The sequence below is a fragment of the Rattus norvegicus genome, chromosome 5 (genome assembly GCF_036323735.1).
Source record: "Rattus norvegicus strain BN/NHsdMcwi chromosome 5, GRCr8, whole genome shotgun sequence".
Taxonomy (NCBI): domain Eukaryota; kingdom Metazoa; phylum Chordata; class Mammalia; order Rodentia; family Muridae; genus Rattus; species Rattus norvegicus.
Window position 1 is genome coordinate 65,674,508 of NC_086023.1, and position 22,198 is coordinate 65,696,705.

Here is a 22,198-nt window from a genome sequence, read left to right on the forward strand (position 1 = left end):
ATGCCAACACCTTGTAGATGCCCAGAAGACAGAGAGAGAGAGAGAGAGAGAGAGAGAGAGAGAGAGAGAGAGAGAGAGAGAGAGAGAGAGAGAGGAGAGAGAGAGTCGGGTCGGAGGGTTAGGTCTCCTGGCCCTTTAGATGGGGTGTGAGTGCCAAGTGCCTCCCCACTGTACTGAAGAAGCGCCCCCCCACCAACAAAATGAAAACTGTGGTATCATGTAGGGTGTTCTCATGGTGGTAGAGAGGAGGGAAACTCTCCAAGGTCTGATTCAGGGCTATTTGAAAAGAGCAAAAGCTTCAAGCGGAACAGGGGGTGGGGGGATCTGGCTGCCCTCCCCAAGGGGGCACACTTATCTCTGAGGAAGGGAAGGAGGCACAATCTCTGGTTGTCCAGAGCACTCTGCTCCTCCTGTGGAAGGCTCCATTACTGAACCGTGCAGACTGAGTCGCCACCAAGGCCACACCCACTCCCCAGATGAAGAAAACAAGGTGGAGACCAGCAGGGCAGAGATCACAGAGGGGGCAGGGTCTGTGTCTGCCACCCGCCTCAGGGTCTTTCCTCCAGACCACCTGGGCAGTGTTGGGGTGGTGGTCTTGTCATTTAGCCACTGCCTTTTTTTCATTGTTCCAGTGGCCCCAGCTTTGCTGTCAGGACACCCCACCATAGCAGTGACACACCCGTGTCTCTCTAGTAACCTCCTTAGGGTAAAGTCCCTGAAGGAGAGGCCTCGGAGCAAAGGGCAGACCCATTTCACAGACTCTTGTCTCTATGTTTGCCAGATTACCCTACAAAATGGCACGCCTCGGGCAAGAGCTCGCCAGCAGTTTTAAACCTTTTATGTTCCTATCTTGCTACTTTTACAAAGCAATGAGACTGTTTCATTTAAGACCTGTTTTATAACCCCTTTTAAAATTGGAGACAGGGTCTCGTATATACTGGGCTACCCTTGACCTCCACTTGTAGCAGAGGATAGCCTGGCTTCGGTGGATGGAGTGTGAGTGCCAAGTGCCTCCAAGCGGAGGAACTGCAGGCGTTGAGTCTCCCAGTTCAGTCTATTCGGTTCTGGAGACGGAGCTCCTCTGCCAACAGAGCTGTATCCTAGCTTCTAAGCATCTGATTCTCGGAGTCAGGACTCTTGGATGCTTTGCTGTGTGGCCTTTTACCAGTCACCCCCCCCCCCCTCCAGGGACAGGCGATTATCTGCCCATAGAATAAGGGTGATGGACAAGATGGTTTCTAGAGACCCTTTCAGGTCAGCTCAGAGAATCCACAACTCCACAGGACATTTTTCAAAGTACAGGATGCCTTTGTAATAACCAGAACCCGCCTTGCTCATGCCCCATCCACAGTGGCCTCCCAGATCACAAATGCACACAATGACAGGGGACTCGGGTGGTACTTAGGCTTTCAAGCTGGCGCTGGGCTCTGGCAGCCACACTTATACTTAGTGTCCCTTTACGAGGGGATAATAACACTCATTTGCAGTGAAGCTTCAGGTTGGGGCCACAGGGCAAGGTCCCTGCCACTCTGCTTCAACCCTGGAATCCCATAGCACCCTACAATGCCCACCCAGCCCTCTGCCTGTATGTTAGGATGACACAGGGTTCACCACCGGCGCTGGGGCAGGGGGAAGGAGGGGGGGGTCTCTTCTTTTAGCTCCAAGAAAGCCCTTGGGTGAGGAGGAGGGAGACAGGCGATCAGGAGGTGCTGAACCTGTTCCTTAATTGGGGCAGATGTCAGGAAATGAGGCATTAGTGTCCTGGGGCGGGCCCAGGCCTTTCTCTCCCTCCACATCCTTCAAGAGATGTCAGGAGGTGAGGGAAGCATAATGACATATTCCTATGCTGAGGTACAGGTGGTTATGAGCAAATGCCTGAACCATTCGCAGAAGAGCAGGTTCTAAGGCAGAAGGGCCACATGCTATCCCACTAGCAGGATTACAGCTGCGGTGGGAACAGAGACCCCAGTTTCAGCCAGTGAGATTCCCCATCTCGAGAAGAACGCAACACAAGACCTTCACCAAGAGGCGTCTTACAGAACTTCCCAGTCCTACACCACAGGTCTTCAAAGACCCTGGAGCCACTGCACCCTTAGACACATGCTCAGTCCCTCAATCCCAGGAGACACTATGCTCCTGGCAAGTGGACTCTCTGAGGTCTGAGTGTGGCAGTGCCAACCCTGCCCCACCATGCTGGTACACTGAACTGGGATCCTGCAGCTGGCCAGGGTGCGGACCAGGACATCCTTCCCCATTGCCCGAATGCAGGTGGGTGTCTGCTCGGCTCGGGTCCAAGCAGGTCTGAGACTGAGCTCTGGCCACTGCCAGCGCAGGGCTCCTCCTCCAGCTCCAGGCGGTGAGGCTGGTCTGGGTAGCAGACTGCTCGCCCCACCCGCGCGCCCAGGTCGCCTCAGCAGGAACGCCGGGATGCTTCCTCCTCTACCGTTTCCCGGGACTGGAAGCTGAGGCCCCCGCGAGTAACCCAGCCAGGAGAGGAACAATCACGACTCGGGTCCACGGGACACCTGGGCCACACCGGGGCCTGTCGGGACTGGCTGCCGCGCCCAGGGCGGGCCGCTCACCGCGGCAAGAGGCACGAGCGGTGCGGACTAGCCCCTAACCTCTGGAGCCCAAATCTGGGGGTCGCTGATCCTAGTCACACACTGAGTAGGCAGCCGCACCACTATCCCGTTGGGGAAACTGAGGACCGGAGCGGGACAGAGCTTTGTGTGAGGTCGTGCGGGGGTCTGGAGGATAGGTCTCCGCGACACCGGGGGCAGCATCCCTCCCGCCCCCGAGCTGCAGCCCGGGCGCAGCGAGCGTCTCGCCCTACCTTGTTGGCTGCCGCGCAGGTGGCGGCGGCGGCGGCTCCGGCTCCCGCTCCGCGCTTCACGCCGCCCGCCGAGTCCCCGCGCCCAGCGCCGCCGCCTCCCCGCGCAGCCCGGCGGGCGGGACCGGGCCGGGCGGAGCCTGGGCGGGGCGGGACGGAGAGGCCCCGCCTGTGCACCGCCCGTCGCCCGCAGCTCGGATCCTGTCCCGCGTGCACACTCTTGCCTCTTGCACGCTCTCGCCGCAGACTTTGGGTGGGACCCGGGTCCTGAGCCTCGGTTTCCCCTTGCTGAGATGGAGACAGTCACCGCGCCTGCCTCCCACGTGGCTCTAGGCTGGATCCCGCAGCGAGCGCTCTAACCGCAGCTCCGCAGGCGGCGGGAGAACCGGAGAGCCGAGGGCGGCTGCGCATCCGGGAGGGAGATCCTTCCCACTGCTGCCAGTAGGGGGCGCTGCATCCAAGCCTCTCCCGCTTTTAGCCCGGTGCTCACTGAATATGGAAGCTAGGACGTCATATCTTTCATAATAACCACGCCACACCACCTGTCTTGGAAAGAGTTCTTCGTGTCTTGTAGCGATGTATTTGGTGGTGGTGGTGGGAGCGGGACTAGCACGGTACCTGGCACATGGTAGGTATTGTATATTACATTTGATCTATCACCACCTTCAATCTAGTCATAATAATTCTCCCATTTCATAGATAAATTAAGACGTTAGCTGAGCTCTTAGCAGGCGCTATAACTAATTTAATGTGTATGTATGTATTTGTGACAGTGGGATTGAACATTAGGCCTTTGCTTGTGCTTGCCAGGCAAGTATTCTGACATTGAGCTACACTGTGAGGCCTCTCCTCTTTTTCTGAATCAAGAGTTCACTAAATTGCTCAGGTTCCAGTAGCTAGGAGTACACATCCACCACATTCAGCTCTCGTGAGTCCTTAGTCACTTTAGAACAGCAGCCTCTAAGGTCTTCCTTTGGCTCCTGCTGAACCACAGTGCCCTGGGCCGTTTTCTGAGCTGTGGGTTTCCCACATCCAAATTTCCCCTGCATCCCCAAATTCGGCCTCTTGGAGCTTTGGAAAGTTGGCTCTTTCCTCCCATCTTATTTTTGCCTTGCTACATACTCCTGGCTGGCTGTCCCTGACAATCAGGCCATTCTGCCTCCCATCTCCAAGTAGGAAAGCTGCATTCAGCTTCTTACACGGTTTCTAGGGACAGAACTCAAGCTGTCTGGCCTCTGTGACCAACACTATTGTCCTCTTAGACATTTTGCCAGCCCATTTATTAATTTTTATGGAAGGTACCACATAACTATCTATGAACTAAAAAGAAACTTTGATCTCATCCTCCTGTCAGATTCCCAAAAGCTGGGGGCCCCATGCTGGGGGCCCACTAAGGTGTTTCTGACTTGGCTTTTTCTGGAAGCAGGCTGACTCATCTGGATGTCCCAACCCAGTAAACACTGAGCCAGGGGCTTTGGTGGTCCCCTCTCTCAACATCACTCCCACAAGCTTCTGCTTCCTTCACCTCCTTTGGAAGGTCTCTTTCAGAATTATTTTTGAAGAAGCTCTTGTTCATGGGTACCAGGTCACTTGTCTGCTGGGACAGGCTTGTTTGACAGGGAGTCTCTGGGGAATATAGACCTGTAAATCAGAGGGGATTCCTGGAACCTGCATATCTCTCCTGTGTCTGGGGAGGGGCCTCCTTGTTTCCTCTTACCTTCTCCTAATCCTGCCTCAGATGTAGAAGGCAGCCCCTGACAACCCCTAAGTTACATACAATGAGACACAACCTACCAAGGCCTGGTCAGATACCACAGGGTACATGGTGGGGGACACCACTGATTGACCTTCTATCTTCTTGTCCTGTAGAATGTGTGTGTGTGTGTGTGTGTGTGTGTGTGTGTGTGTGTGTGCGCGCGCGCGCGCGCGCGCGCGCTGTACTGGGAGAAGACAGCCCCTAGGGCAAGGGTCTATTTGAACAAAGTAGTCTGGGAGGGAGTGTGACCCTCTCACATTGATTGAGTCTTTTGGGTCCCTAGGCCCCAGTCCCTTTGTTCTCTGTGATAAGGCCTGCTGGTCAGGGGTGGGAGGGGTTGAACATGGAGTTCCATCTCTGTTCTGGGTAGGAAGGTGGGGCTGTGGGATCAGATCCTCCAGCCTCAGAAGCAGTGGCCCCTGGGGAAGGGGCAACAGCTGTGGGGCGAGCAAGGAACCTGACACTCGGGGTAGCCCAGGCCCCCAGGCCCTGAGGGAGGGGCAGGCTCTGCCCCAGCAGCAGCCCAGAGAGTCTCAGGCTCACCCTCTGTTCCAGTTCAGGCAGCTCAGTCGTTCATCGTTTTTCTCTTATTTATTTGGTTTTGGAGACACTGTTTGGCTGTGTAATCCACTGTTGGAACTGCTGGGATCAGAAGTGTGTACCCCACACCTGACTCCTTTTCTCTTCCTAGTGTTGATACTATGGGTGCACCCCACAGGCAGTCATGGCCAGACCCGCCCTCCCCTCTGGGTGACACTGGAGCTCTGTCTGGGCGGGAGGAAGCAATTAGTCCCAGAATGCTCACCCCCCAGGGCTAGTAGAACTCGGCTCCAAGCTCCAAGAGCCACAGAGCACAAGGCCCAGCACTGCTGGAACAAGGTGCAGCTTGGTAAGAAAGCTGCTCTGGTCCTCCAAGGAAGAGCACAGAGCACAAGGCCCAGCACTGCTGGAACAAGGTGCAGCTTGGTAAGAAAGCTGCTCTGGTCCTCCAAGGAGGAGCACAAGTGCTTAGGCAGAATTCTCTTCTAGGGAGGCGAGGAAAAGGAGAGGTGGGGGCCTTGGCTTGGTGAGGGGAGTGGTAGAGAGGATACTGTTTATCCAGCAGCCCGTGCCCACAGTTTGACCTGTTTTTGGCTTTTTGATGGTTTCTGGGAGAGCTGGTCTCCCCCTAGCATGTCCCCTCCATCTGCTTACCAACTCTCTCTGCTGAGCCAGGTGCGCTGCTGCCATGCTCGCCCTCCCAAGCCTACCTCATTGGCCCCACATGACGGGGGCACACTGTCCAAACCATATCAAGTACCTCAGGGTGGCAGGCAGGGGTTCCCCCGGGATGTCCCCTGTGGGCTGTAAACAGAAGGCAAGTTTTAGGCATGAGACTGCAGATAATAGTCTCCATAAGCAGGGTGGTCTCAACACAGATCTAGGTAGCAGCTCAGAGGGGCTACTGCCTGGAAAGACAGATGAACTTGGGGTGCCACAGGAATGGTGGCCAAGACCTTGAGCCAGAGGGTGCCATTCCCGACACCTTGTGCCCAGGAGCACTGGTAATGAGACTGCTTTTGTCCTCAAGGGGGAGAGCCATCAGCCACAGGGACGTTGCTGTATGTCGACATGGCTCTGACAGGAGGATCCGAAGATCGGGGCCACGCTCAACTGCATAGAGTCCAGGGTCAGGAAGAGTCCCAGGAGGCCTGGTCAGAAGATGAAATCCAAGCCAAACTGAGATGGCGGTGCCTCGGAGACGGTTCCGGGTGACCCAGAGTGTATCCCTGCCTCCTTCCTGTGTGTTAAAGTGCTCTGTGGGGCTGTGATACAGGCTGGCATGCCCGAGAGGCTAATGCTGGGAGAGGACAAGGCCTTGTCCGGGGTCACACACACCTCCGGCCCATTACTGAATTCTGTCTTCCTGCCAGCAGTGGTAAGCAAGGCTTTGAGGAACAGGGTGGTGGGTCAGCTGTCGCCTTCTCCTTCGTCCTCGCTGACGCAGCCCTCAGGCACTGCTCTGCCCCTGGATGCCCTTCTCTCCAAGTACTCAGCCTTCAGCAGTTCTAGCTCCCGAAGCTCAGCCTCTAGTCGCTCTCGGTGGGCTGCCCGCAGCTGCCGCAGTTGCTTCATGGGAAAGGGGTTCATATCATTGAAGGCAATGCTTGTGAGCTTCCTGAAAGGAAAGGTACAGTCAGCCAGGGCATCTGTCAGCCCTAGAATGGTGACACTCCCCTGCGGAGTGCTCCTTCCAGGGGAAAAGACCATGTCCACCTGGAGTTGAGGCTGGAGGGGGCTCAGCAGGCACCTGAGTCAGTAGGGAAGGGCTGCTCAGGAGGGCTTCCTGGAGGAGGGGCATGGGGGGCTTAGCTTTGGGGATAGGGACCAGGCTCAAGATGGTGGTGGCAGTGGAGGAAGGAGCCAGGAGGCTCCTAGTAGGAGAAACCAGTGGTGGGGTTGGTTGTCCCACACCCTGGGTCTTGACAGCAGGCACGGTGAAGGTGGGCTGTAGAGCTTGCTTTCCATACAAGGATACTGAGGGAGGGCACAGGGTGGGGCAGCAGAGGGCCGGGCAGCTCACCGGCTGTCGCAGATGGTCTTGGTGAAGAAGCGCAGGTACTGGTAGATCTCCAGGCTGTCCTGGAGTCGAAGGATCGCTTCCTCGTTGTACTTGAAGATGGCCAGAGCATATCGGAACACCACCTAGGGCACAGTGGGATTCAGGTGGGGTATAGGCCCAGGCAGGTACTGTTCGGGCAGGCTGAAGTGGAAGCCTAGAGGTACAAAGTATGGGGCAGCCAGAGGGACAGGTGACGGGGAGCCCTAAAGAGAGCACAGCTTGAAATATTGCTTTATGCCTGGCCTCCGGATGCCTGATCTCTATACATGAAGAGGCCCTGCCCGCAGGAGTCAAGGCTTCGGCATCAGGGCCACAGCTTCCTCTCATATTGCACAGAGCACTTTGCAGTTTAAGGAGCTGAGCTCTTGGGTGTGACAGGTGGCCGTCTTCCTATACTGTGGGGCCCGGCTGGGCAGCTGGGCCCAGGCATACTGACCTTGGTCCCTTCGTACAGGAAGGCATCCCAGACTCGCAGGAGGATGTCACTGATGAGAGAGTCGGCAAAGATCACGAGGAACCAGTTGAACGTGATGAGAGAGAGGTCTACATGGCGCTGTCCCAGGTGCGCAGTCAGTCGGGGCAGCTTCTCTGAGAGGAGGTCCTGGAGCACCCGCTGGTCCACCTGGAGGGCAGAGGGGGCCCATCACTTCCTCTGCCTCCCTCTCTGCCTGCTCGTCAGAACTGCTGGGCAGGCCTGTTTCGTACTGGGGAAGGTGTGTGTGTGTGTGTGTGTGTGTGTGTGTGTGTGTGTGTGTGTGTGTGTGTGTGTGTGTATGTGTGTGAGTGAGTGTGTGTGTATGTGTATGTGTGTGTATGTGAGTGTGTGTATGTGACTGTGTGTGTGTATGTGAGTGTGTGTGTGTATGTGACTGTGTGTGTGAGTGAGTGTATGTGAGTGTATGTATGTGTGTGTGAGTGTGTTTGTATGTGTGTGAGTGTGTGTGTATGTGTATGTGTGTGTATGTGAGTGTGTGTATGTGTGTATGTGTGTGTATGTGAGTGTGTGTGTATGTGAGTGTGTGTGTATGTGTGTGAGCGTGTATGTGTGTGAGTGTGTGTGTATGTGTGTATGTGAGTGTGTATGTGTGTGAGTGTGTGTGTATGTGTGTGTATGTGTATGTGTGTATGTGTGTGTGTGTGTGTGAGTGTGTGTGTGTGTGAGTGTGTATGTGTGTGAGTGTGTGTATGTGTGTGTGAGTGTGTATGTGTGTATGTGAGTGTGTATGTGTGTGAGTGTGTGTGTATGTGTGTGTGTATGTGTGTGAGTGTGTGTGTATGTGTGTGAATGTGTGTATGTGTGTGTGAGTGTGTGTGTATGTGTATGTGTGAGTGTGTGTATGTGTGTGTGTATGTGAGTGTGTGTATGTGTGTATGTGACTGTGTGTGTGTATGTGAGTGTGTGTATGTGACTGTGTGTGTGTATGTGAGTGTGTGTGTGTGTATGTGACTGTGTGTGTGAGTGAGTGTGTGTGTGTGTGTGTGTGTGTGTGTGTGTGTGTGTGCTGAGTAGCAGCATCACCATGGCTCCCCACACTTGGGCAGAGCAACAGGCTTTGCCATGGATCTCTCCATGGGTAAGTCCTTGGCCTCTTCACACGGCAATTAATTTGTCTCCTGTTTTCAGGAACAAACTCGAGGAGTGTCTTTTCTAAGCTGCCTCTCTAGACCCCTAGTGGCCTGACTCTTAAGATGCTTGGTGGATACTCGGGGCGGGGAGAGGCCTGGGACAGATACTGGTGGGGAGGAACAGTGTCCTGTCACATCAGGTAGCAGGAATCTAAAGCAGGAAGCTGCAGGCCACAGCTGCTAGTGACCTCTCCTGGTGGCTCTACCTTATTGATTTCGGTGGACCTGGCTGATTACTCCCTGGAACAGCTCCCTCCTCCTTGGCAGTGCCCTGATCTGTGTCCCCTCCTGTTTCTCCTTGCCTAGAACCATGACAGTCCTCCCTGTGCAAGTCAGTCTGGGCTTCAGTGTTGTTGGTGAGTACTCGGGGATGCCCTTCCGTCCATATGTCTGTCCGTCCGTCCTTCCCTTCCCTCCGAGGCATGCAGCATCAGAGGCCATGGCCAGCCTAGAGCCCTGTGTGAGCCACCAGATCCGTGATGAATGGAACCAAAGAACTGCGTGTGATCCACAGCACGGCAGGCAAGGCTGGAGGGGCAGGCTCTCCCTCTGCTGGTGACCAGGGACACTAGGCGGGGTCCCAGGCTGCCTATCTTCTCTGTTCTGAACCTGGCCAATTCTCCAAGGTCAAAGTACAACCAAAAGCAAGCTTGATGCTGGTGCTCAATGTATATCCCTTTCAGAGATGTTCAGCTGCAGCGGTGAAATACCGTATTTCCCAGCCCGCCTTACAGCGGGGGGCACACCTAAGGCTCGGCTCTGACCAAAAGAAAGCAGAAAGTAGAAACTGCAGACTGAAACTCCAGCGGCCCACCTGTCTGCTTCTGTCGTACAGCATGGCCACAGAGGGGGTTGAGGGTGGCACAGCCCTCTTGTAACCAACTGGTGACAAGAGGGCTGTAGAACAGGGACTAGGAGCAGCCTGACCCGAGCTGGGAGGAGCCTGACCCGGGCTGGGAGGAGCCTAACCCTGTGGCATCAAGGACCATACTTAGCCCCTCCTCTCCATGAGGCCAGGTGCCGTCCCTTCACCGACCTGACCTTCTAGGTCCGGGGTGGCTCTCTCCTTGCAACTGCACCTGATCCCTGCCATCCCAAAGGGCAGCCCCGGAGGAGCGGTGGGTGTCAGACAAGACGCAGACAGGAGGGGAGAGAGCTGAGGAGGGAGGCTGGGAGAAGGAAGGATGGAGGCTGCCTCAGCAAGAACTGGGCGGGGGACGGGGACGTGACTTTGCACTGACCTTATTCCTATTCTAGAGTAGGCCGGCTGGGGGTGCTTTACCCACTTCAGAGCAGCAGTGCTCCCCAGGGATGTGGCACACATAACCACAAGCATGTGCACGGATGGCACTCCTCACCCCCAGCACACTGCCCAGTCCACCATCCTGTGGTCCCTCTCAGTTCTTGACTCGGAGATGGCAAGGGACATAGAGTTCTGTCTCCCCTCCCTAGCAAGCAACTCTTCCCGGTCATCACCACTGGACTAACTCGCAGGTGGGCAGGACCTCACAATCTTACAGGCCCTCAGTGTAGGGAACCTCTAGCAGTCAGAGAGGGTTCAAAGGCCACTGTGTAGGAGAGGCAGAGACCCAGGGTCTGCTGGCCTGAAGGAACTCCTCTGGGGTGGGGGTGCCTCAGGGGGACCATGTACCACCCCCCTGCTCACCTGGGATGCAGTCAGTGTCTTGCTGTAGTACTCAGCCGGCAGTATGGTCTCCACAATGGCCACCAGGCACCAGAAGGCACTCTCCTCATCCTCTAGGACCAACAGGGCGATGGCTGCCAGCCTGCAGAGGGGGGAGGAGCCTGGGGTGACCCACAGCAGTTGCAGTACTGCATGACAGAGGCAGCATCCTGGGTGCTGGGTCAAGTCCTCCTCTAGGGCATTGGGCTAGCCCTAATCCTGGACCAGGCTGGTAGCCATGGCGCCCGGGGTGAGACACTGTTTAGAGGAGGACACTCAGGTTTACTTCCAGAGCCGTGAAGACCAATTCAGAACAGAGACCCTGAGGCTGTGTTGCCTGGGTGGGAACTATGGTAAGAACTGTTTTTGTTTTTGTTTTTGTTTTTTTTTTTTTTGGTTCTTTTTTTCGGAGCTGGAGACCGAACCCAGGGCCTTGCGCTTCCTAGGCAAGCGCTCTACCACTGAACTAAATCCCCAACCCCGGTAAGAACTGTTTTAACCTATCTCGGCCTCAGCCTCCTCATAAGCTTCAGGGATGGGTGAGGACCAACAGTCAGCCCTGTTGGCTATCTGCCCAGAGGTTGGCATGCAGTCAGTGCTTGTAAGTACTGGCTACCTTCACTTCATGCTGGCAAGCTCTGAAAACCTCTCAGGGACACTGCCCTCCTGTCAGACCTCATGCCCTACCCACTGGCACACCCGTGTGAGCACACACAGGCTTTCCTCCTATGTGCCTTCACCTCAGTTGTGAGGCCCTACTGAGACTGGGAGCAGACAGACAAGTCTTGAGCTGAGTGGAGACATCTCCCTCAGAGAAGCACTCTGCTTCTTCAACCTTCCCTGAGGGGACACATCCAGGCCAACGCATGGATCCAGTACACTCCCTGGTGTGTCTTCCATGGACCCTGGTCTGAGGAACACAGCACATCCCAGCCGCTCTTGGAGGCTCACAGTGCTTCAGCAAAGCCTCAGGACATTCTGTAGCAACAAGCCCAAGGGAGACAGATGAGGGGGGTCCTGGGAACCATGGAGCCTCTTCTGTATGTCATACGTGAGGTCTGGGAGCAGCTCTCTTCACGGCATCTATGGGAGAAGGGGGCTGCACTGGAAGTCATGGGCTCTCTGTGGACTTACAGAAGCTTTGATTTTTATTAAAAATATTATTATTATTATTATTATTATTATTATTATTATTATTATTATTATTATTTTGAGACAGTCTCACTATATAGCCGGGCTGGCCTAGAACCTGCAATCCTCTGGCCTCAGTCTGCAGGTGCTGGGATTACAGGTGTGCACCACCCCAGCCTGCACTGCAGAGCCCTTTCAGAGCCGGGTGTTTATGCGTCTTTGGGCTCTTTATGGATTAGATTCAGGACTTCCGTTTTCTTCTGAGGTTCATGACTTTTAGAACAGGACTGTTTCTCACAAACAAGGAGCACCCTTTCTCCTTTCTCAGCCAATCGGGAATGAACCGCTCCTCCCTCTGGCTCTACTGTACATGTTTGCACAAACTCTCCTGGCTCTGAGCTGAGTGCAAAAAGAGAAAAACAGCCGCAGGTCTCCTGAGACAGAGGAGGCTCTTGGAGCAGGGGGAGGGGACCTGTAGAGGTCACTGGGTTCAAGAACAGACAATGTCCTGTGTGTCAACTACCACTCTGTCAGTGACCAGGGGAGGCATATGTAATTGATCATGGAACTTTTTGCTGTTGAACCTGGACACTACCCCAGAAATTCCTTCAAGGTCTCTAGCAGGTTTTTCTTATGGGTTAACTCTGGTCAAGGAAAACGTCTTAATGCACAGATGGGGACACTGGAACTCAGAAGGCAAAAGTGGCTATCACTTACGACCATCTTGGCAGAGCAGAGGGGACCCAATCCCGGATGCACAAGTTTAGCCTGCTGCTGTCTATCCTAGCCCACCTTTTCTCACAAAGCCCAGGATGTCCTCAGATCAGGAACTCCAGTCTGTATTGTTTTAGACTTCTGCAAACAGATGGTCAGTTACTGGAGGCTAGTCTCTACTGAAGCTTACCACTACTGGGCGGGGTGGGCTAAATGGGGCGCCATCTGAACAGGCCTGCAAAGGCATGTACATAGAGGGGCAAGAACTGCATTTAGTGAACTCGAATTATTTTCATAGGGAAATGGACTTTAAATGCTTGCTCTGAGCTGGCAACACACATCTCCACATTGTCTGTCTCAGGAAAAGGCTGCATTTTGTTGCCTTAGGTGAACTGTTTATTCTGCATGCAGTTCTAAGTTTGACCACTAGATGGTGACACAACCAGCCATACGGGGCTTGCAGTTGTAAAAACACTACCTCTCTTGAGATCCAGGCATGCTCTGGTATATGCATAGCTTTCTATTTAAAGCAATAGTATAAATATTTGTGTGGATACCAATTACGTGGGCTTGCATATCAATCTAAGCCAAGGCATTCTCGAGAGAGACACTGAGAGGCACCTGCTCCTTTTAGCTTCACGTGTCCCCTGTGGCCTTCTTGTTGGCATTGTTTCCCTCTCCACTGGGCATTCTACTCCTGAGTCTGACTTTAAGGCCCTCCTACCACGACAGCTTCCCCCGTCCCTTAGTCACTGGCCAACCTCTGGAGTTCAGAGCCCCTGTGCAGCTAAGGCCCCCCTGGCCTCCATAAAGGACACATTAGATCAGAAAAGCTTTGGGGTGGCCCAGCATCCCCTCTGGCCAAGCTCCCACTTGGAGGGTGGGTTGTAGAAAGGACTGGGGCATGGGCCAATCCAGGGCCAGAGGCTGCTGGGCTGCCACGCATAGTGAAATTCTAGAACTCTCAGATCTCAGCTGGAAGATGGAGTGTCCATCTCCACCTGCAGGGTCAGAGCTTAAAACTCACCACTGACCTAATTGCAGAGCTTCTCTGGTCCCTCACAGATTCTGCTTTCATTTTTTGGAGAGTTCTGGAAATTTTTTTTTTGGTCTGGGAGCTGGGGACCGAACCCAGGGCCTTGCGCTTCCTAGGCAAGCGCTCTACCACTGAGCTAAATCCCCAACCCTGTTCTGGGAAATTTTAAACCCAGGGCCTTGCGCACATTGGGCAAGCATCCCATCACTAAGACACACCCTCGGGTTTCTTTCTTTTTCCTTTTTTGAGGCAAGGTAGTCACTAAGTCATGCAAGCTGTCCTTGAACTCTACTATAGTCCAGACAGAAAGGTCTTGAACTTGTGATTTTTTTCTTGAGTAGCTAGATTATAGGTCTCTGTCATCAGACCCATCTAAACGCCTTCTACTCTCTATTTCTGGTCAAGAATTCATTAGCATTTACTGCTTTACTTGTTCTATTTTTTTAAATAAAAAAAGAATCACTTAGTATTTTTATGTGTATCCGTATGTGTTCTTACATGAGTTTTTTGTGCACTGTGTTTATACGCATGTGTCCATGAAGGCCGGAAGTGGGCGTCAGAGCCCCAAGAGCTGGAGTTATGGGTGGTTTCAGGTCACCATGTGGCTGCTGGGAACCAAGTCCTAGTCCTCTGGAGGAGCAGCAAGTGCCATCAAACTGTGCTGGTGTTTTATCAACTGGGCACAGCTATAGCCATTTGGGGAAAAGGACTTTCAAATGGGAAAAAAAACCATCCAAGACTGGCCAACAGGCAAGCCTGTGAAGGCTTTCTCTTCATTAGCATTTGCTATGGGAGGGCCTCGCCTGCTGTGGGCGTGGGGCCACTGCCTTCAGGGCAGGTGGTCCTGGGTGCTATAAGAGGGTAGGCAGGGTTGGGGATTTAGCTCAGTGGTAGAGCGCTTGCCTAACTCCGAAAAAAAGAAAAAAGAAAAAAAAAAAGAGGGTAGGCAGAGCAGCATGGGAGCGCACCAGCAAGCAGCACCCTTCCATGGCCTTTGTGACAGCTCCCACCTTGAGTTCCTGCCAGGACTTCCCTGGATGGCTGACTAGAGACCTGAAGATGGAATTAACCCTTTCCTCCCCAAGCTGCTTTTGGGCATGGTGTTTTACCACAACAACCGAAACCCTGAGATACCATCTCTCCAGGCCTCTTGAACTTTTTTTAAAAATTGCATTTATGTGTGAATACGTCTGCACGTGACAAGCGTGTGGAGACCAGAAGACAACTGTCGGAGCTGATTCTCCCCCCTGCCACGTGCATCCCATCCCATCTGGAGTTCGAGTCCAGATCACTAGGTGTGGCGGCCACCCCTTTACTCTCTGGGCCATCTTGCCAGCCTCTTCACAGCTATTCCCAAAGAAGATTCGCACATGTCCCTTCTGGAGTTTAAGGCATTTGGAAAGGACTGCACAGTCGTGCTGGGCTGGTAATGTGTGGGCAGGCTGTCTACAGATATCACTTGTCCCTCCCAGGCAGTTCAGCAATGCGTCCTGACAGTCTTGGGGTGGGGGAGGGGGGACGATGACCGAGATATGTGACTGCTGGGGGTTTATCTCACAAATCCCAGAAATTACACGCACATGCTCAATTTCATTCCCATTTGGGCTGGAAATAAGAATACAGAAAATCTCTGCCCTTGGGACCCATTGAAATATGATCGAGGACACTCCAAACGCTGATTCTGTGCTAAATAAATGTCTTGCATCACCTGTTCTGAAGGGAGAGTAGACAGCCTATGTAAAGTTTGCTTGAGGATGTGCGTGCTCGAATTAAATTGAGTCAGACTTGCTTTGGGAAATATCTGAGACTATGCATTCTATGGCAATAACTAGGGTACTCATGAGAGTCCCTCAGTACTGGAGGGGACAGCCACCTCTACCAACTGAGTAGTTCTATCCTCCGCGTGATCCCTCTACCTCTGCTGTTGACTGGAGTCAAACAGGAGTAACCCAGGCTGTACCACTCACACTCTGCTTTTGGAATTGCAGGCCTGGACATGAGGGGTTAAGGGAGGGCTAAAGTAGAGAGACTCGCTTCTGAGCTGACGGTGCTCCTGCAAACATGGTGAACATCCCTAAGACCCGCTGGACATTCTATAGGAAATGTGGGAAGCACCAACCCCACAAGGTGACACAGGACAAGAAGGGCAAGGGTTCTTTGTATGCCCAGGGAAAGCGACGTTATGACAGGAAACAGAGTGGCTATGGTGGGCACTCAAGGGCTGAGGTCAATGCTTAGTCAGCCCTGATGGAACCTACATGTCCGAAGAATGAGTGGGAGAGGCTGCCTTACTGAGAGATGTGCAGGGCGAAGACGTGAAGAGGGAGAGACCAGAGCCTGTGTGGCTGCAGAGGTGCCAAGGGCCTGCACCCCAGTCTGTCTCAGCCATTAACACAACCTCTCTGTCAGGGGAGAGGGGCAGGACTTTCTGGGTTCTTAGCTACAAAATAGAGCAGTGCTGGGAAGAAAAGGCTACATTCGCACCTCTGTGGGGCTCACCTGTTCAAGCCTTGGCAGTAGCCAATGGTGGGGTTCTGCCAGGAGAAGGCCAGGAGCACACGGCGGAGCTTGTCAGGGAAGCTGGAGGTAGGGCAGGTGAAGTGCTTGTTGGTGGGGAAGGTTCTGTTGAGGTCCAGCTCGATCTGACGAGCAGCAGGGTGCTCACATGCCCGGCCCCGGGCCAGAAGCTCCTGGTAGCAGCCTGAGGAGTGCAGGTGCTGGACACGGCGGTGGACCAGCCACCTCCAGACCCGTGGGCGGTGCTCTCGGGGCACACCTGCCCGTAGCAGCTGCTTGAGTTCAGCTGAGGGCATGAGCTCGGTCAGAGTAGCCCAGCGGTCCCGTAGTGGCCTCTCCACGGCCTCGAGGGCCAGCAGGTGGTGGGAGCGCACTTCCAAGGCCTGGATCTTGGCTAGTAGTTTCAGGTCTTCCACCTCGTAGTCTGGCACTGTCAGGAAGCCATAATCATCATACTCGCTGTTGGCAAAAGGGCCACGTTAGCACGACTGTCCCTGGGTGGGCTCCCACCCTGGGTGCACTGAGATCACTCTAGTGCCCGGCCTCAGTTTGCTGATCTGTACGTGAAGATGAGGGAGATCCCCTTCGTAAACAGAAGAACTTATATGCAGCCCAGGAGAGATGCATTTACTGGCTGCAATTCACTGTGTGTGCAGTGTGTGTCACCTTAGCCATCCCCAGGCTCCCTGGGAGGTGGGGCTCCCCACCCGCATTATGTGGGGGCTGAACACAGAGTGCAGAAAGGCAAAGTGACCTGCTTAGGGACGCAGAGCAAAACCGGCAGACAGTGACCCAGGAGCCCAACTGACAGGACTTCCTGCTTTGGCTGTGCTCAGCCAGGGTTTGGCTAGAGGAGCCAGCTTGAGTAATTGTGGGCGTGGAGGCTAAGTGGTTTGTGGGCCTCCAACAAGCCCTGCCCTCTCAGCTGTGTGCACTGCATACTATGTGCCTGGGCCTGGGGAGTCCACTGCTGTGAGGTGCTGGCATACGTGGCCAGAGACACATGATCTCATCGTGCCCGCAGCCCCTCCCTGGTTGCCCACTGGGTTCACCTGACAGGGCTCAGCCCCACGCTGTCGGAAGCCTCTCCTGCTTCCCACTGCAGTGCCTCCTGGACCAGCTGCTGCAGCAGCTCAGGGAAGTCACCAGGCTCAGCCCCTGCCGCTTCCTGCAGCCTTCGAAGTCCGGCCAGGTACTTGCTTTCTACCTGGCAGTTCCTGGCTTGGAGGTAGGCGCACTGTGAGAGTGGAGTAGCTGGTCAGGCTTCTGGGCTGCTTAGGCTGCCAAAGCCACGGATAGCTTTGGGCCCTCCCTCCCAATTCTGCTTTCCCTGCCCACCCCTCTCCTGGACCTGCAAATAGAGAAAGGAGGCCATGACTTACAGCGGGGAAGTGAGAGAGACCCAGGACTAAGGGGGGAGCTGGATTCAAAAGGAGGGGAGGGGAAGAGAGGGGAAGATATGGCACAGCGCACTCGCAGCTTGGAGTCTCATTCTGGATCAGACACTGTGGCCTGTGGTAAGTCAGCTAATACGCCAGTTCACCCTGCACCTCAGGCTCTTCATTTGTAGAACAGGGGTAACACGGGGGTTTCAGCATTCTGGCAAGGATCAGTGAGACCCATGTAAAGCACTGTCTGGCACTAGGCACAGAGACAGTTCCACAAGTTTAACCTGCAGAATACCGTCAGGGCTCCCTCTGCAGGTGTGACCCACAGGATGCTCTCAGGCTCCCCCTGCTGCCCTCACTGTGGACTTCCCTTTCTATGGCTTTTGGGCACCCTCTTCCTCAGCCTGGAGTGTGCCCCTGCGCTCCCACCCCATCACCACTTCGGTGAACGGTGAACGGTCAGCCGGCTGTGGGTGAGTCAGCTGCGCTCCCTGGGCCTTGCGTTTTGTCTCTGTGAGGTGGAGAGGGTGGAATTTCGGCATCTCTGCTGGGCCAGCTTAATTATCATCTTGGCCTCAGGGCTGAAGATGCAAATGCTACAGTCCTGCCCAGGGCCACTTGTATGCGTCTATGGACACTTCAATCCAACCCTCTGGGGAGCCTCTGGCCTTCCTCTCCTCCTGGTTTTTCCCCGTCCACCTCTTTCCTTTCACTGACAACTTTCTGTGTCTTGTCTTCAATGCTGCAGGGATTTGGGGAAGGGACTCCAGACCGCTCCGAATGCCATGCCTACCTTCTGCAAATCTGCCACCACAGGAGTGACAGGCCTGAGAGATTAGGGAAGTGGAGGTGGGGAGGCAAGGGGCAGGGAGTGGAGGAACACGAATGTGGCCATCAACCCCTTGTACCTTGGTCAGCAGGGCTTTCTCCTTCTCGGCCACCTTCCTCCAGATCTTGGTGACCTGGTGGATCTCAGAGTTGAGGAAGCGGTTCTGGGTCCGATATGCTTCCATGTCATCCTGGAAAAAAGCAAGGTGCGTCAGTGGTGGTACTGCAACCATCCTGCTCTGGAGAAGTCACCCTCAAAGGAACAGCCGAAGATCCTTCCCAGAAGACACAGAGAGGGAGTCTGAAAGACTTTTCCAGCAAGATGTGGTAGGGAGAACCCTAGATATGGGGTTCAAGATACTGCCATCTCTAGACCTTTCTTAGCTGTGAAATGGCAGATATGAACCTCCCCTTCAAGGGTTGGGAGAGAACAGGGCTAGCAGGTAACATCAAACGAGTGACAGAACTCAGAAAAGCACTCAAACACTGACCTTCTGCTCCATTGAGACAGGGTCTTAGGTAGCTCGGGCTGGCTTCCAGCTCACTAAGTAGCAGCAGTCGGCCTTGAATTCCTCTGCTTCCTTCCTCCCTCTCCCACATTCTAGGATGAGGCATGGCCTCTCCCTGCCCTGGCTGTTTTTAAATCAGCACAGAGCGTCAGGTATTGCAGCTGTGTGGATTGCTTCTCGTTAAGTATCTCTTTGTACACATGACGGTGTGATGCTCAAGGGTTTTGTATACTTTCGACCAGGCGACTCAAACCCAGCCTGTGTAGCATCCGAGGACGGGCTCTGCCCACTGCCAGCCCCTTCTTTTTCTTTTCTGTTTTTCTTTCTGGTGTTGTATGTTTGTTTGAACAGGGTCTCATGTGCCCCAGGCTGGTCTCAAATCTGCTACATAGCTGAAGATAGCTTTGAACTCCAGACCCTGCAGCCTCTGTTTCCCAAGTGCTAAGACTGAGGCTGTGTAGAGTGGATGCAGACCTGAGCAGAACCACGTCACACCGAGAGTCATGGGAGAGGCAAGGCTTTACCCTGGTGCGGCTGAACATAAATAAACCCATGCCCTCACCAGTGCCGAGTTTCCAGGCTCCTGGTGCACGGGAGCAGGCTGGCCGTCCCGGCCCAGCTTTTCTGCACGTGTCTATCCTTCCTTCCTTCCTGTGTTGTCCCTGTTGGGTCAATCCCAACGCTGTGCAGTTCTTGGCAATGTGCATATACCACCACACATGGCTTGTCCTTGCTTTTCTTGAGGTGGTCCCATTATGTATCTCAGGCTGGTCCCTAACTCACCCTCCTCCTGCTTCAGTCGCTAGACTAGCTGGGATACACAATGTACGCCTCCATGTGCAGTTCCAACAGCTATTTTTTTTTAACCCTACTGGGAAATTTTCTATAGCTAAGTTCTCTCTCTCTCTCTCTCTCTCTCTCTCTCTCTCTCTCTGTATGTATGTATGTATATGTATATGTGTATACACACACATATGTGACTTATATGTCACACACACATATAGTATATATATATATATATATATGTATATATATATATGACAGCTGCTGTCTGAACAGAAGAGAAGCTGGGTGAGCCACTGGAAGGAAGGAGCTGGGTGAGCCACTGGAAGCTTCCATACAGAGCTATAGCTGTCACTCACAACCTTCATTTCCCATTGAGAACATTCCAGAAGCCATCCAAGCATACTGTGCACTCATATCCCCTGAGAGCCCAAGCCTTGCCTTTCCTGCTGGGGAAAAGTCCCAGGCTGTTAGTCACTGGGTGTGACCGACCGCCACAGCCCATCTGTCCCCTCAGTCTGCTTGCTGGAACTGATTGTGGGAATTCTTACCCAGTACCTGGGATATGCCACAGGCACCTAGGTGAGGGCTTAAAGTGTCTGTCAGCCCTGCAGTCCCACTGTGTGCTATCTGAGGGTGAAGTGTTAAAGTAGCACTGTTCCCATTTTACAGATGAGGAAACAGTGAGCCCCTCAGTGATGCAGCTGGCGTGTAAAAGCGAAGAACCGAACCTGGGGATGTTCAGCCCACAGCAGGCACCCAGCAAGCAGCACTGCCTACCCAGAGTCACCCAATCCGGCTCCGTCTTCCCACCCCTTCCAGACCCAGGCTCAGCACAGGCAATTCGGACATTGAGAATATGGATTTGTCACATAGGGTGGCCGTTTCCAGGTCAAAGAGAAGGTAAGAGGTGTCCAGGCAGGGGGTTGGGTGTGAGCACCCCTTGGAGGGATGCCTTGGAGGCGGCTGGGCGGCCTCCAATCAGCTTGGTACCCTACCTTGGGTGCTCTCCTTGGCTCAGAACTGTAGGGAGGAAAAAGAGAGACCTCAGAGAAGAAAAACACCACACAGAGTCAGAGCAAAGCAAGAGGACAGCATGCAGGAGGAGCCCAGGAGAGGAGAGCCTGCCATCACCAGGCTCAGGGGAAGGACCAGACATCACAGATTGTCACAGGAAATGCTTGTGTGGGAGGACCTGAGTCTACCATGATGCCTGCTGCTGCTGTGATCCGAACCATCTCCCCCTCGTGGCTCAGCTGTCCGCGCTGGCAGTGCCCCAGCTGGACTAGACTTCCCAGTCTTCCCAGCCTGATCCCCTCACTGTCCCAGCTAGGACTTTATGTAGTCTGGGCTGGCTTCAATGGATGCCGAGGGTGGCCTTGAATTCCTAATCCTCCTGTCTCCACTTCCCTCCTAGATACAAGGATTATGAGCCTAATTTGGTGGTAGTGGGCTCCCCTACCCTAGCTTTGACATTTAAGAGGTCAATGACACTACTCTTGAAAGGACAGGGTAAGAAGCCCTTTCTCTAAGACTGGGTGCCCTGTCTCAGGCAAGCAGGAAGTGTGAGCACTCTCTGGGCAGTCGCTGATGAAGGCCGCTCAATGGGCCTTCTGAGAGCTATGGACTAAGCCACACTTGGTCCATGCAGCTCTCTCTGCCAGGCCCCTGTACAGGGCTCTGGAGCCGGATCTACAAGTGTAAGATCCCAGGCTGTGAGTCTCCTTGCCATGGACCTCAGTGAAAAATGATCCTCCCTCAGAGGTGAGTGAAGGCCACACTCTGCCTCCAGGGGCGGCAGGATAGCAAGTGGCCCTTGGCACTCCAGAGCCATCCGGGTGACCCGTGTTTCAGCACTGTGCTGATCTATTGAGTCTAAACCCACGGACTCCTGAGGAGGAAGGAGGAAAGGAGAACTGTGGCATATAGGGCAACAAGAATCGTTCCCACCGCCACATACATGGCAGGGGCTTTCTGGCAGGCCTCAGGGGGCTTGCCCTTCTGCTGTATTCCTAAATAGCATTTGACTCCAGGCTAACAGCCATCCTGCCCCTGCTAGTTTGGGGTACGGGTCTCAAGTCCCCTTCCTTCATTCAAAGTAAGAGTTAGGCCACTTCCCACAGAGGAGAGAGAACTTGACCAAAGCTAATCAGCTAGCAAGGCGCAGAATGCAGGACTCAGCTCTGGGGTTAGCTTGCTTCATGGGGTGGGCAGTAGCCATGCTTGAGCCCCCTGTGCTTCTCCCAGAGGCCTGCCCCCCACCTCTCCTTTCCACCACCCAGCAGTTCTTTGGCCCTAGTTACAAAACATGGGAGGTCATGAGAGGCAGTGTTTGGGACCAGACTGGCTCTGGTTCTGTGTACTGTCCTTAGAGACAAGAAAGTGAGGGTCGAGAGCACCTGTCCTTAGCCTCAGGCATGCTGCTGCTTGGGCAGCTCCTGTCACAGACTTTACAGAGACCCTGTATCACACCTCGAATGGTGTCCCCAACGCTCCCGTCACCCCGTGAGTTGGGATGGTCTGAAGAGAGAGATGAGGACAGAGAAAAAGGAAGCCGAGCGAGGCATGAAGTGGTATAGAGAGGCTGGGAGAGCGTCTGTGCAGAGCAGGTAGACTAGTCACAGACCTGAGCTCCAGCCCAGCCCTGCTCCCACCTCTACACTAGCTGCCGGGCAAGCGTCTTTACCCCGAGTACTCGAAGCTGGAAAGTGGGAGGTCCCCATCGGTCAGCCACTGCCTTGCGGGGCTGGCACAGGCCAGAGTGAGCTGATACTTTATTAACGCTGCCGGCAGT

The 22,198-nt window shown here is 54.2% G+C and overlaps 2 protein-coding genes and 1 long non-coding RNA gene across 7 annotated transcripts in view; 1 reads left to right on the forward strand and 2 right to left on the reverse strand.

Moving 5' to 3' along the window:
• Coro2a (coronin 2A) overlaps positions 1–2,976 on the reverse strand; it is a 53,664-nt gene extending 50,688 nt beyond the window's left edge. Inside the window, exon 1 of the mRNA XM_006238058.5 lies at positions 2,834–2,976. The gene's annotated coding sequence lies outside the window, so the exon portion shown is untranslated. The remainder of the gene's footprint in view (positions 1–2,833) is intronic.
• A 20-nt stretch (positions 2,977–2,996) lies between these two features.
• LOC108350962 (uncharacterized) lies at positions 2,997–11,673 on the forward strand. The gene is made up of 4 exons (XR_001837940.3): positions 2,997–3,458; positions 6,157–6,504; positions 7,643–7,750; positions 9,121–11,673. It is a non-coding gene; the product is annotated as an uncharacterized LOC108350962 (long non-coding RNA).
• The window catches only part of Tbc1d2 (TBC1 domain family, member 2), a 48,309-nt gene continuing 31,273 nt past the window's right edge, over positions 5,163–22,198 (reverse strand). For 4 of the 5 annotated variants that reach the window (XM_063287625.1, NM_001399163.1, XM_063287626.1 and 1 more), the window contains 7 exons: positions 18,193–18,303; positions 16,949–17,133; positions 15,879–16,355; positions 10,481–10,601; positions 7,625–7,810; positions 7,150–7,271; positions 5,163–6,744 (listed from right to left, as the gene is read on the reverse strand). In XM_063287625.1, coding sequence (XP_063143695.1) covers positions 6,537–6,744; positions 7,150–7,271; positions 7,625–7,810; positions 10,481–10,601; positions 15,879–16,355; positions 16,949–17,133; positions 18,193–18,303 — 1,410 coding nt within the window. In that variant the 3' untranslated portion in view covers positions 5,163–6,536. Of the gene's footprint in view, positions 6,745–7,149; positions 7,272–7,624; positions 7,811–10,480; positions 10,602–15,878; positions 16,356–16,948; positions 17,248–18,192; positions 18,304–22,198 lie in introns of those variants that run through there. The other variant, XM_063287627.1, reaches the window with a different exon arrangement.